The 15,056-nt window shown below is 40.2% G+C and overlaps 1 protein-coding gene across 1 annotated transcript in view; it reads right to left on the minus strand.

The window, feature by feature from the left end:
* Positions 1-15,056, minus strand: part of IQCH (IQ motif containing H) — a 200,001-nt gene that overhangs the window by 167,935 nt on the left and 17,010 nt on the right. Inside the window, exon 4 of the mRNA XM_041740511.1 lies at positions 10,277-10,394. Coding sequence (XP_041596445.1) covers positions 10,277-10,394 — 118 coding nt within the window. The remainder of the gene's footprint in view (positions 1-10,276; positions 10,395-15,056) is intronic.

The following is a 15,056-nucleotide window of genomic DNA, read 5'->3' on the forward strand; positions in this document are numbered from 1 at the left end:
CGTAAACAGCACCACCTATGACCTGTTTCTGCCAAAAAGATGTTACCCGAATCTGGTCAAGTTTTAGACAAAGCCACTAGTTTACAAGAAATACTAGGGACAGAGGAAAACATAAAATGACACCATGAGATTGCAATCAGCCAAATCCAAACAGCAAAGAAAAACTCAATGACAAATGACCTGGTTTCTTCTGCAGATAAGTGGCATTTTTTAAATGAGGGGGTAATGTTGTGGATAAACTGAGATGCAAATGCACTGTGTGGACCTTATTTACATCTTCATGCAAACATTAGAACAACAATTATAAGACAATTGGGGGAAATGGAACAGGGACTGGGAATTCTCTGGTATTAATATATTGTTAAATGTGTTAGATGTGATAATAGTTATGGTTTTTTTTCTTTTAAGTCCTTATCTGAAGTGCTTAAGGGTAAAACGATACAATTTCTGGGATTTGCTTTAAAAGATTGCACCAAAGGGCTACCTGGGTGGCTCAGCGGTTGAGCGTCTGCCTTTGGCTCAGGTCATGATCTGGGGGTCCTGGGATCAAGTCCCCCATTGAGCTCCCCACAGGGAGCCTGCTTCTCCCTCTGCCTATGTCTGTACCTCTCTGTGTCTCCCATGAATCAATAAATTAAAAAAAAAAAAAAGATTGCACCAAAAAAATATGGAGGAAGAGATGAAATAAGAACTGTAAAATTATGTAACTATTCACACTGGACGTTGGTACATGGATTTCATCCTGTATTTTTGTGTCCAAAAAAAAAACAATTTTTTAAAGTAAAAAGTCGTATTTAAAATTAAAGTGTGGGGATCCCTGGGTGGCGCAGCGGTTTAGCGCCTGCCTTTGGCCCAGGATGCGATCCTGGAGACCCGGGATCGAATCCCACATCGGGCTCCCGGTGCATGGAGCCTGCTTCTCCCTCTGCCTATGTCTCTGCCCCTCTCTCTCTCTGTGTGTGACTATCATAAATAAATAAAAATTTAAAAAAAACACTTTAAAATTAAAGTGTGATTCAAATCTATTTATTGTTGGGTTATTGTTTCAACTCTAGCGCTGTATGCTTTAGGACAGCTCCTCTTACCTCCCTGCTAGGGTTGGAAGGAACCCACAATTACAGCACCACTTAACTCCAAGCTGCTTGGAAATTGCCCAGCTGCTGCCTAACTGCCTCAGGTTCACAAAACCTTAAGACTTAACTACTTCCAGTCAGATGTGCCCCTCCTGTTTTCTGATTACTATAGGAGTTCAATTGTAGACTATGGGAAACGTTGGGGGAAGAGAGCTAACATTTATTCAGACCCATTTGGTGCCAGGCACTGTAATATGTGGGTACTGTCCTAATGCGCGACTGATTTGCTTTAGTCTTTAAAAGGACCAGAGGGGGATCCCTGGGTGGCGCAGCGGTTTGGCGCCTGCCTTTGGCCCAGGGCGCGATCCTGGAGACCTGGGATCGAATCCCATGTCGGGCTCCCGGTGCCTGGAGCCTGCTTCTCCCTCTGCCTTTATCTCTGCCTTGTCTCTGCCTCTCTCTATATATATGACTATCATAAATAAATAATAAAAAAAATTAAAAGGACCAGAGGGATGTGGTGAGCACCGGGTATTGTATGAAACCAATAAATTACTGAAAACTACAGCTGAAACCAGTGATGTACTATGTTGGCTAATTGAATTTAAATTAAAAAATAATAATAAAAGGACAAAGAGGGGAGGGCATCTGGATGGCTCAGTCAGTTGAGCATGTGACTCTTGATTTTGGCTCAGGTCCTGATCTTAGGGTGGTGGGATCAAGACCCGCCGCAGACTCTGTGCTCAGTGTGGAGTCTGCTTATGGCTCTCCTTCCATCCTCCCCCTACTTGGGTTCTCTAGCTCGCTCGCTCAAATAAATAAAATCTTTTTAAAAGAGAATAAAAGGACATGAGGGAGTATGTGATATTCTTACTACTTTACCATTGAAGATAATTAGTTGAGGGACTTCTCAGGGTCCTACAACCCCAAAGTGAGGAGACAGGATTTGATTTATGTCTCGGACTTCAAAGTCTTTTTCCATCATAGCGTGCTGCCCTGTTATAAAGAAATGTTGGTTGGGGGCACCTGGGTGGCTCAGCAGTTGAGTTTGCCTTTGGCTCAGGTCATAATCCCGGGGTCTGGGGATCGAGTACTGCATCAGGCTCCCTGTGGGGAGCCTGCTTCTCCTTCTGCCTGTGTCTCTACCTCTCTCTGTGTCTCTCATGAATAAATACGATCTGAAAAAAAAAAAATGCTGTGATACACTCTTGATGCAACTTCCTGTCTGTCTGTCTCTCAGATCCTTTACACTCAATCCTCACGGGCACTACTTTGGTTTGCCCTCCTTGATTATTACATAGACCTCTGTGATGGCTGCTATGTGGTCTCCTTTATGCCCATCCATCTTCTGCATAACCTCTAGAAAGACTGAACATTGGATCACTAATTAAGGGATGTCTCTTACCTCTTTCAAATCCCCCAGTGGTTTCCCTTATGGGGGGCATGATCTGGCCCCTTCCTACCTTCCAGCCCCCTTGTCTCCATTCCCTCATGAACATCCATACATTCTCTCCACCTTGTGAGTGAGCTGTTCCCTCTCTGGGAGTGTCCTCTGCTCTCCTCTTCAGTGTCTTCTGGGCACACTTTTACTCCCAAACTTGAGCTCAGGTCAGGCACAACGTCCTCTGGGAGACCTCCCCCTAACCTCCATCTCTCTTCCTCTATTCCCCACAAAAGTCATTCATTCATTCCAACATTTTATTATTACTATTATTTTTAAAGATTTTACGTATTTAAGAGAGAGACATAGGCAGAGGGAGAAGCAGGCTCCCTATGGGGAGCCTGATGCTGGACTGGATTCTGAGACCCCAGGATCACTCCCTGAGCCAAAGGCAGATGCTCAACTGCTGAGCCACCCAGGTGCCCTGACTGTACCCTTTCATCAGGAAAGCAAAACATTTCCTAGAACCAATCCCCAGGAGACTGCTGCTTCGGTGAGCACTGGACAGATGGGACACGTGGTCATACTTAGCTGCAAGGAAGGCTCAGAAATGAGGGATCTTCCTCATGGTGTGTGCCACCCTGAACAAAACCACAGTTGTCAGTAATGCAGAAGGGGGCATGGGTTTTGGGTAGGGAAGCAACAATTTCTGTCACAGGCATGCAACCTAACCTAGCTAAGAAGGAAGAGGACAGTAAGGCAAAAGTGATAAATAGTGAAATGATGAGAGGTCAGTGAAGGTCCTTACAGTGTTGCAGAATTATTGTAAGGATGTGCCATGCAAGCTGGCAGCCTAGGACACAGAGGGCAGACGGCTGTGCTTGAAACAGAATTAGAGGTGATGTACTTACTGGTTATAACAAAGCCCCGGCTTCCAGCGTGCCCCCCTAACCCTACCAGAGCATTTTTTCTAAACCTCTATTATGGCACTCCTCATACTGTAGAATGCCCACCTAGAGACCGTGAGCTTCCCACAGCACAGAGATACATATGTCTACCATCTAGCACATAGTACCCTTAAAATTAAAATATTTGAAGAAATAGCTTATCAGTGATGAAAGGCTTTTTTTTTGTTGTTTTTACTATGTTTGTGTTATCATTACAGTATACCACAGTGCCGTAGTCATCAGGGTATAGCAGTAGCATGTGCCAAAGGTGACATTCTGTCCAATTTTTATGGCACATGGGCCAATTGCTAATTTTATGACCTCTCTCCCTTTGCTATAAACTACCCTCATAGGTTGGCGGCCAGGGCATGATGACTCTCCTGCATGCCCAGAAGTTAGTATTTCCTGGTAAGCCATGGAGCAAGGCATGAGAAATTTGGAATGCCACCTTTAAAATGTTAATATATGGAATACCATATAATAAAATTTGGGTAGTCTTTGCACTTGTAATAAGTAACTTATGTTTCTGGAGAAGATGCCATAAGTCCTAAACATGTAGCTAATCAAATCTTCCCATAGAAATAATATTCTTAGAAGATGTAGTCCTAAGGGCCCCTTTTTGATGCCTCTTTTTGATAGAAATAGCCCCAAATACCACATTTAATCATTTGTTTCATTAGCTATAGATATAGTACATTGTAAAGTATAAACCTCTTTAAAAAATGTATGTGCAAAAAAAAAAATGTATGTGCAAACCAATTGAATAGTAACCGGTTACAGTAAAACAGTATTGAATATGCTAAAATATCATAATGTACTATAATTCTTTTTTTTAAAAGGTTTTATTTTTTTATTCATAAAAGACACAGAGAGAGGCAGAGACACAGGCAAAGGGAGAAGCAGGCTCCATGCAGGGAGCCCGATGTGGGACTCGATCCCAGGATCACAACCTGAGCCAAAGGCAGATGCTCAACCACTGAGCTACCTGGGTGCCCCTGCAAGTCTCCTTTGACACATAAAAATTCCTTTAGAAACTTCCTTTGTTTATACTCCACAAGATATATGCTGGTAGTCATCCTCCAAGCATAGGACCCACTGATATCCTTCTGAAGGGTCTCATGACTAAGTTTTTACTAGATAGTAATAAATGACCTTGCTTTCAAAATTCCTGAGAGACTTACACTACCCCTAACCCCTCCCAACTTGAAACTATATAACCGGTCAGCCCTCAAAACCCCAGAGCAGCCCTTTCTGCCCGTAGACATTGTTCTCTGCTTTAATAAAACCACCTTTTTGTACCTAAGACATCTCAAGAATTCCTTCTTGACCGTTTGCTTCAAACCCCAACCTTGCCACATCATTCGTACTCCTAAGGCAGGGTCTTTACATGTTCTGTTTCCTCTGGCTGGAATGTTCTTCCTCCAAATAGCCAAAGATATTCATTCCCTCATGTCCATTAGATTTCTGCTCAAGTGTCACCTTACAGATGAGACCATCCAATGTCCTTAGGTTCCTCCCCCAGCTTTTCTCTCACCAACTAACATACTATATATTTACTTTGCAAATCATTTTTTCTTTTCCTGATGACTGCCCGACCCCAACTAGAATGTAAGCTCCATGAGAGCAGAGAGGTTTGGCTGATGCCTAAAGTGTCTGGCACATATTAAGTACATCATTGAGGTTGATAAATATTCATTAGCAAATAATAAGAATTGACTCTTGTAGAACAGTCCCCACACATAGGGCACTGTTATAAACACATTTACATGTGTTAACTCACTTATCCTTACAGCAGCTCTATGAGGTAGGGGCTGTCCTTATGTCCATTTTGCAGATGAGGAATTAAGGCACAGACAGAGAGGCTAAGTGACCCACCAAAGGATAGGTAGGACATGGTGGAGCCAAGCCATGAACTCCTACTTCTAACCATGATGTTGTCCTCTACTGAGAGCCTACTTAGGGCAGGGTATGGATTACAGCCATGAACTGAACAGAGTATCTCTGCTTTGGATTATTAGAGTCTTGAGAAATAATCGAATACAATGAATATATCTTAGCAGATCCAGCTTTGGATAAAGGATTGGTAAAAGCCATTTGAGGATTAATTGGGGAAATTTAAGTGTGACCTGAGTATTTATTATATTCATGACTTATTTCTCATTTTTTAGGTATGATAATGTTATTGTGGGCAAGTAGGAATATGCTCTTTTTAAAAAAGACTTTATTTGAGAGAGAAAGAGAGAGTAAACATGGGAGAGAATCTGAAGCAGACTCCTTACTGAGCATAGAGCCTGAAGTGGGGCTCACTCTCACAACTATGAGATCATGACCTGAGGTAAAACCAAGAGCCAGTTGCTTAACCAACTGAGCCCACCCAGAATATGTTCATTTTTAAAGATCCTGTTAAAGCATTAAGGGGTTAGATGCCATTAGGTCTGTATTTCAAAACCTTTCAATAAAAATCCATTGATAAGAAGCGGTATTTTATTAAAAGTTGCTGCTCTCGTAAAGCCTGGCTTCTTGGGAGAAGACAGAGCTCACAGTGGTTGGCTCTTCCACCTGGCATCCAGGTTGGACACCAGACATGTCCCAGACCTGCCTGCAACTACCTTCTCATAGGTAAAACCTGCCACCCACCAACTGCTAAGTGAGGCAGGACTCAGAGCGACAATCTGGGAAGTAACCCTTATCTGCTCTTTTCTCTTCTCATCTCTTACCATTTTATTTTTCATAATGTCCAGAGTCCTCAAAACCTCTTTTTAAAAAAAATTATTTATTTATGAAAGACACAGAGGGAAAGAGGCAGAGACACAGGCAGAGGGAGAAGCAGGCTCCATGCAAGGAGCCTGACGTGGGATTCGATCCCAGGATTCCTGGATCACGCTCTGGGCTGAAGGCGGCGCTAAACCGCTGAGCCACCCCCACCTGGGCTGTCTAAAACCTTCTTTTTGATTAAAGTTTGAGAACCACTTTCTCGATTCAATCCAAAATCACAAAATCAGAGTGTTCCCATCTTAGATACAGATAATGCACAATGCTGCGTTGTATTAGATCACAATTTTTTAGGTTTGTTTGACTGCTAAGGCATCCATTTTATGGAATTAATATAGGGAATAATTCTCGAGCAATGAGATGGGTTTATCTTTCCTGCCCCACAAACATAACCAACTGTGTCATGCTTGTAAGTAGCTCCTTGATCTGAATAGTATAGGAATTAGCTTGCCAGATACAACAAGAAAATCAAATAATCTCTTGGCCTGTGAACTTTTTCTTCTTCTTTTCTTTCCTCCACTTCTTCCTTCATTGTATTTACTTCAAGTCATTTCTTTATCTGTACGAGTACACGTGTGCCTATAATCTAAGGTACCCCAAAGAGAGGTTGGGATGGTAGTTGATGTGGAACAAAGACACACTGTAAAGAAAAGTCATCACAATATGGCTTTTTCAAATGTAAAAGAAGATTAATAAACAATTCTCTTTTTTTTACAACATTATTGACTATATTCCCTATGCTGTACTTTTCATCTTTGTGACTTACTTACTTTTTATAACTGCAAGTTTGTACAACTTAATCCCCTTTATCTATTTTGCCCATCCTCTATCTACCTCCCCTGAGGCAACCACCAGTTTATTCTCTGTATTTAAGAGTCTGGTATTTGTTTGTTTACTTGGTTTTTTAGATTCCATATGGAAGTGAAATCATAGGAGATCATATAGTATCTGCCTTTCTCTGTTTGAATTATTTCACTCAGCATAACACCCTCGAGGTCCATCCATGTTGTCACAGATGGTAACATCTCATTCTTTTTTAGGATTGAGTAATATTCCACTGTGTGTGTGGGGGGGGCACACACCACCTCTTCTTTATCATTCATCTGTGGATGGACACTTGGGCTGCTTCCATATCTTGTCTATTGTAAATAATACTGCAATAGACATAGGGATTCATGTATCTTTTTGAATGAGTGTTTTCATTTTCTTTGGGTAAATACCCAATAGTGGAATCACTAGATCATATGGTATTTCTATTTTTAACTTTTTGAGGAACCTCCATAGAGCTCTCAGCAATGGCTGTACCAATTTACATTCCCACCGACAGTACACCAGGGTTCCCCTTTCCTCCACATCCTCACAACACTTGGTTCTTAGCTTTATGATTCTCTCCATTTTGACAGGTGTGAGGTCATATCTCATTGTGGTTTTGATTTGCATTTCCCTGATGATGAGTGGTATTGATCATTTTTTTCATGTGCCTGTTGGGTGTCTGTATGTTTTCCTTAGGAAAATGTCCATTCGGGTGCTCTGCCCATTTTTAGTTTTTATGTAATGCCCATTATTATTTTTTTAGTGTTTCATTGTATAAGTTTTTTTTATATATTTTGGATATTAACCCTTTATCATTTGCAAATATATTTTCTCATTTAGTAGGTTGTCTTGGTGTTTTGTTTGATGGTTTCCTTTGCTGTACAAAAGTTTTTTATTTTGGTGTAATCCAAATAGCTTGTTTTTGCTTTTGTTTCCCTTGCCTAAGGAGACACATCTAAGAAAATGTTGCTAAGGCCAAAGTCAAAGAGATTACTGCCTATTTCCTTCTAGGAGTTATATGGTTTCAGGTCTCACATTTAGGTCATTAATCCATTTTCAGTTTATTTTTGTGTATGGTGTGAGAAAATGGTCCAGTTTCACTCTTTTGCATATAGCTGTCCAAAGAAACAATTCTTAATCATGACTTGGAATTATAATCGCACAACTCCTAATTGTAGTGTAAGTTTTTGGCATGAAGTGGAATTCCAAAGATAGTTATCTACTTTTGAGAAAGAGAGCTTAAAGAAACAACTGGGGTTTACCTAGTTGAACAGGTTGGCAGTAGGCAATTAAAGGTGGCAATATCCCAGTTGGATTTCACTGCTACTTAATAATACAAGCTTTTAAGTTGGTGTAGTAGGCTTGCAGGAACAGCTGGCAAAACAGCACTGTTTGTCATTGAGTTTACAATGCAAAATTAGGGCTGTCTTGTGTGTCAGTGGTTATGCATTTTTAAGCAGATGTCACTGATATTAGAAATAAAACAACAATAGGGATCTAGGCCCGGGAGGTAAAGTCTGGGTAGGAAACAGTTCGTGCCCCTTTTAAATGAAGCTCACCCATGCTAACAGTATTTAAAAGAACTCCAGGGTTATATTCAGCACATAAGATTTCTTATCTTTGTGATCATTTGCCAGGATTCAAAACTCTTTCGGGAAAATAAATTTCTGCTGATAGTTATTTTTTTTCCTGGAATAATAATAGCAGCCATATATTCTAAATAGTCCTAATTTCAGATAGTTTGTTTCATTGGCCTTATAAACCAGAGAGCTCTAATCTTCTACTTGTGGACCAACAGTGATCCTCCTGAGATTCTTAAGAAAAAAAAAAAATTAACAGAGGCAGAGAGTTAATAGTAAGGAGATAAGAAATTCAAACTCCCTTTATCAAGGCATTCTGTGTTAACAGGAGAGCCTTTATTATTATCTGGTGTCTTCTTATCAACGATCTATCTCCACCAACTAGAACACAAGCTCTGAGAGCAGGGACCTGGCATCGTCTATCACAGTGTGTCTCTGACAGTTCCTGGCACATAGTAAATACTCCGCTGAACAACTCGATGTAAGAAGTACAGTGATGAAGGTAGAAGCGGGCTGCTTTGGGAACGTAGTGGAACCTGGACTGATTCTACATGGGGGTGAGCACACCCTAAGAGGTCTCTATGGTTTCATTTTTTCATTCAACAAACATTTATTGAGAATTCCCTGGCAATGTATAGTAACAAACAAACTGACATGGCTCAGGCCCTCATTAAGCTTATATTCTAGTGGGAAAATAGACATTTAAAAAAATCTAGTTACAAATTTTGTCAAGTGTGATAGAGGAAAAATATGGGTAACACCGATGTAAAAAAGGGTACCATGGAATGGCTGCAAAGTTTGGTGAATATACTAAGAACCACTGAATGTACACTTAAAAGGGTAAATTTTATGGTATATTAATAATACCTCAACGAAGCTATTATTTAAAGTAGGGGTACCACAGTGGTTATCGCTGTATTTCTGGGCACACAATCCTGGCTCTGACACTTACTAGCTGTGTCATCTTGGGCAATTTCTTTAATATTTCTGAATCTTGGCTTCTCCATCAATGAAATGAAGACAATAATAGCACGTCCCTCTAGGATCTTTCTGAAGGTTAATCTAGTTAGTGTTCCTAAAGCACTGACAGGAGGTGAGCTGTTACCACTTTTGGGGAGTTGGGGAAGAAACAGGAATCCAATTGCAAGAGCCTCCAGCAGGTAAAATCAGTAACCTCTTGGGCTCTATCCCTTGCCACCTGGAAACTTGCCTTCCAAGGGCCCTGTTCAAAACTTCTAGCTTTGCACAATGGCAGCATGGTAGCCATTGGCTTATCTGAGGCGCAATTATTGCTAGTTAAAAAATTTGAAGGCACTGTGTTTTGATATATTTTGCGTTCTGAAGAAAGCACTTTTGTGATAGAAACTGACTGTGCCACGAACATATCTGAAACACCAGTGGCATGTTTTCTCATTTAGAACACAAAGTAAATTTCCTGCCTTTACTCTGAAAAGGTTTTATTTTTTCCCTAACAGCTTTATTGAGACATATTTCATATACCTTAAAATTACCCTTCTGAAGTATACAATTCAATGGTGTTTAGTAGATCCACAGAGTGGAGCAACCATCACCACTATCAAATTCCAGAATGTTTCATCATCCCAAAAAGACACTTGATATACCCATCACATGTCCCTCTTCAGCCTCCCCTCTCTCAGACTCCCCAACCACTAATCCCCTTTCTGTCTCTATGGATTTCTCTATTCCTACCTTTATTTTTGGAAAGGCATGTGGAAATGTACCATGCTGTCTTTGGGTTTGCCAAAGTTTACCCTCAGATTCTAGAGGGAAAACAAATGATTTCTGATCAATTACAGCTGGAAGCAACCTAAGTTTAAAAAAAAGAAAAAGAAAATTTAAAATTGAATTTAACAACCACAAATTGTAATTTGCTTCCTAGTTAAGTTAGATTTTACAGGAAATATCCTAATGGTAATTACAATAAACTAGGTCAACTTTAGCATTTTTACCGCTATAGAACCACACTTGTTTTATTAAGCAGAGTAACTTCTGAGTCTGATGATGACCACTATAACATGAGTGAAAAGCTCTATCTCTGGCTGAGGTTGTATGACCCATGACTGACATAATTACTATACTATAAAACATTTCTTGGTAGAGAAAAATCCAGCATGCTGTATTTTGTTTTGTAAAACTAAATTACTGAATGGCCGATGCTAAATATATTCAACATGCTGGTCCCTAAGTAGTTAGCACTTATATTCTTTAAATTTCTGCTATTTTATATAGTTGCAAAGACTTGGGGATCAAAGGTGGTGAAAGGTCCTCCTTATTAAGCAGTGGGCAGCTCCATGGGAATGCAGTGTAAAAACAAAGTTGTAAGAACAACTGTGTAATGTGTGTCTTAAAACTTTTCATTTGAAAGCAGACCTTAAAATGGTCAACATAATTAAGATCAGTTAAATTCAATCTCTTGACTCTACTGTGATGTCCATGTTTGTAAAATCATCATTAAGAAAAATTTGTGGGGATGCCTGGGTGGTTCAGTGGTTGAGCGTCAGCCTTTGGCTCAGGTCCTGATCCCAGAGTCTTGGGATGGAGTCTCGTATCAGGCTCCCTGCAGAGAGCCTCCTTCTCCCTCTGCCTATGTCTCTACCTCTCTCTCCATGTCTCTCATGAATAAATAAAATCTTTTTTTAAAAAAGATTTAAAAAATCTTAAATCTTAAAATTTTAATCTAAAATTTAAAAAATTTTAAATCTTTCAAAAATCTTTTATTCATCACACACACACACACACACACACACACACACACACACACGGGCAGAGATACAGGCAGAGGGAGAAGCAGGCTCCATGCAGGAAGCCCAATGTGGGACTCGATCCCTGGACACTAGGATCCTGCCCTTAGCCAAAGACAGATGCTCAACTGCGGAGCCACCAAGGTGTCCCTAAATAAATAAAATCTTAAAAAAAAAAAAAAAAGGGCAGTTTGTAGACTCCTGGCTTCATTTCAACATGAAGTTATTGTGAGGATGGGGGTGATAAGAAAAAGCTGAACAAACTGAAAAGCAATTCTTCTTTGATCTATCAGAGAATTGGGATCACAGGGAAAACTACTGCCCTGAAAACTGGAGAGAAACAAAGACACATGGACAGACCTGGATAAAGTTACAGAGTGGAAGCCTCTTGCTGGAACTGGTATTGGCAAGAACAGTTTAACTTTACTTAACAAATTGCCAGAGGCTCAGCGTGCATTAACTTGAGCATTAAAAACCCTGAGGGGGTAAAAAAACAAACAAACCTCTGAGGGGCTGGGGGTGCCTGGGTGGCGCAGTTGGTTAAGTCTGCCTTCAGTTCAGGTCATGATCCCTGGGTCTTGGGATCAAATCCTGCATCGGGTTCCCCACTCGGTGGGGAGTCTACTTCTCCCTCTCCCTCTGCCGCTCCTCCACGCTTGTGTTCTTTCTCTCAAATAAATGAATAAATACAATCTTAAAAAAAAAAACAAAACCACCAAACAACTCTGAGGGTCCCAGGCTTGGGGGGGGGGCAGACTTGCCTAAGTTTTACCTCCAGGAACCCCACCATGTTCTTACCATTAAATCTGAGAAAAATCACCTCCTGCTTTTAGCAGTGGGGAGTGAAAATAAATCATTTCAAACTACTCCCAGAGAGTTCTGTCCCTTGTTCTGTTCTCTGTATTAAAGGCCAGCTCTCAAGGAAAATTATTATCTGGCCTGAGAAAGGGCAACTAGCTAACTCCAGTCCCCTCCGTTCTTCCTGCCTCACCTCTGAGGGGGATATCAAGAAAGACTTGTGAAGGTAACAGTCTGGAGGAACAGACCTAGTTAAAGATGGGAGGCCAGATCAAGGAGTATTGAATGTGTCCCTCCAACACCTTACATCTACAGGCATCTGTATAACAGAAGATCACAGATGATAGGACTTCAAGGCTAGGATCTATATAGGAAAGAGTTTCTAGGGAAACCCAAAGACCACAGGAGAGACAAAAGCAAAGACAGCTGAGGAAATTGAATTGTCGGACACCTACAGTAAACTCAGTAAACACAGTACAACTCCTAGCCAGGTAAAGGCCTACTTACCTCCTACTCAAGGCCTGCTCATCTCATTTCCTATTACCCAATACATCATGTCCAGCTTTCAAAAGAAGGGACAAGGAATGCTAAAAGTCAAGAAAAAATAAAGTCTAAAGAGACAGAGCAAGCATCAGAATCAGATAAAACAGAAGATTGTGGAGTTATCAGACAAGGAATTTAAAATCACTCTGATAAATAGGCTAGGGCTCTAATGGAAAAAACGTAGATGTCATGCAAGAGCAGATACATAAGCAGAGATATTGAAATTGAAAGAATATAAAGGAAATGATAGAAATCAAAAACACTAAGAGAAATGAAGAATGCTTTTCATGGGTTTATTAATCGACTGGGTACAGCCAAGAAAAGAATCTGTGAACTTGAAGAAATGTCAATAGAAACTCCTAAACTGAAATGCAAAGAGAAAAAGGAATGCACGAAACAGACCAGAATGTCCAGGAACTGTGGGACAATTATAAAAGGTGTAACAGATACATACTGAGAACATCAGAAAAAAAAAAAAGAAAGGAGCAGAAGACATATTTGAGTAATAATGGCTGAGAATTCTCCAAAATTAATGACAGATACTACATCACAGATCTAGGGAGCTCAGAGAATACCAAGCTGGGATAGATCCTTAAAAATTACACCTAGGGCATATCCTATCCAAACTATGAAAAACTAAAACAAAATCTTGAAAGAAGGCAAAGAAAAACCCCAACTTACCTACAGAAGAGAGACCTAAATTATATCAGACATCATAGCTATGCAAGCAAGGAGAGAGTTGAGTGGACTAATTGAAGTACGGAAAGAAAAAAACCCACTAACCTGGAATTCTATATCCAGAGAGATTATGCTTCAAAGACAAAGGGGAAATAAAAACTCAGATAAACAAAAACTAAGGGAATTCTTCGCCAGAGACCTGTCTTGCAAGAAATGATACAAGAAGCTCTTCAGAGAGAAGGAACACAGGATAACAGGATACACAAAACAAAAAGAAAATTCAGGAGCTTCATGAACATATGTCCTTCCTTGGGTCCTAGGGCCCCTAACTGGCCTGCCTTCTTTTCAAGCCTTCATATGTTTTATATCTAATGTCCAGGCTTTTTAGCTGTACTTATCAGAAGGAATAGGGGCAAGTATGTCTACACCATCTTCCTAGAAGTGAAACTCTCTTCATGTATTTCTTATGAATCTTTTTAATTCTGTGCATTATGTATTTAGAAGTGAGTTTGAACTGAGATACAATTTTGCGTTCTGCTTTCTCCCCTGTCAACATATACTGTGAGGACTTTCCACATCATTAAAATTTCTTGGACATTATCAGCTTTAAACTTTTTAAAAAATTTTATTTGACAGAGGGAGAAGCAGACTCCCCACTGAGCAGAGAGCCCAATGCAGGGCTTGAGCTCAGGAGCCTGAGCTGAAGGCAGATGCTGAACTGATTGAGCCACCCAAGTGCCCCTCGGACAGTATCAGTTTTAATAGGTATGTAATGCACACATAAGATGAGCTATAGATTGAATCATCATGCTTTTACTGTTAACCTTGAAGGCATTTCCACGTTTATTGCTATAAAATAGAACACCAAAGTAAACAAAGTTATACAGAGGTCCCCGTGTCTTATTTCCTAGGAGAAGTTCCTAGAAGTACAACTACTAAATTAAAAAATGACAATTTTGAAAAGCTCTCACACCCATTGAGAAATTGCCTTTAGGGGCTTTGGGCCAACTTAACCCTTTAGTGATAGAATCAAAATATTCCCATCCTACTGCCACTTATCAGCTCTGAGTATGAGGATGGTTTAAATCATCTGTTGTCCTAATTTGTAAGAAAAAATAGTAATACATTGTTTAGTTGGCATTTCTCTGGTTTCGCAGTGAGATTATACATTTTTCACCTTTATACAGTTATCTGCATTTCTATCTCTGTGACTAGTCTGTCAATGTCCTTCTGTGTCAAGTTGGGTTTTTTTTTTTATTGGCATGAGCTCTCTATGAATATTGGCAATTTTTGTGTTATATCTATTGCAAATGTTTTCCCAGTTTGTTTTTCTTTTTTCTTTTATTTATTTATTTATTTATTTATTTATTTATTTATTTATTTATTTATGATAGTCACAGAGAGAGATAGAGAGGCAGAGACACAGGCGGAGGGAGAAGCAGGCTCCATGCACCGGGAGCCTGATGTGGGATTCGATCCCGGGTCTCCAGGATCGCGCCCTGGGCCAAAGGCAGGCGTCAAACCGCTGCGCCACCCAGGGATCCCTCCAGTTTGTTAGTTTTTCATTTTATGCTGCTTTCTATTAAAAAATTCCTTTTTTTGTTTAAAAACATTTCACACCCACTGAGAAGTGGAAAGAACAGTTCGCATCCACATACCCTTCACGCAAATCACCAGTGTTCCTTTCTTGTTCCCTGTGCTTCACCTCT

This window comes from Vulpes lagopus, chromosome 2 (genome assembly GCF_018345385.1).
Source record: "Vulpes lagopus strain Blue_001 chromosome 2, ASM1834538v1, whole genome shotgun sequence".
Classification (NCBI taxonomy): Eukaryota; Metazoa; Chordata; class Mammalia; order Carnivora; family Canidae; genus Vulpes; species Vulpes lagopus.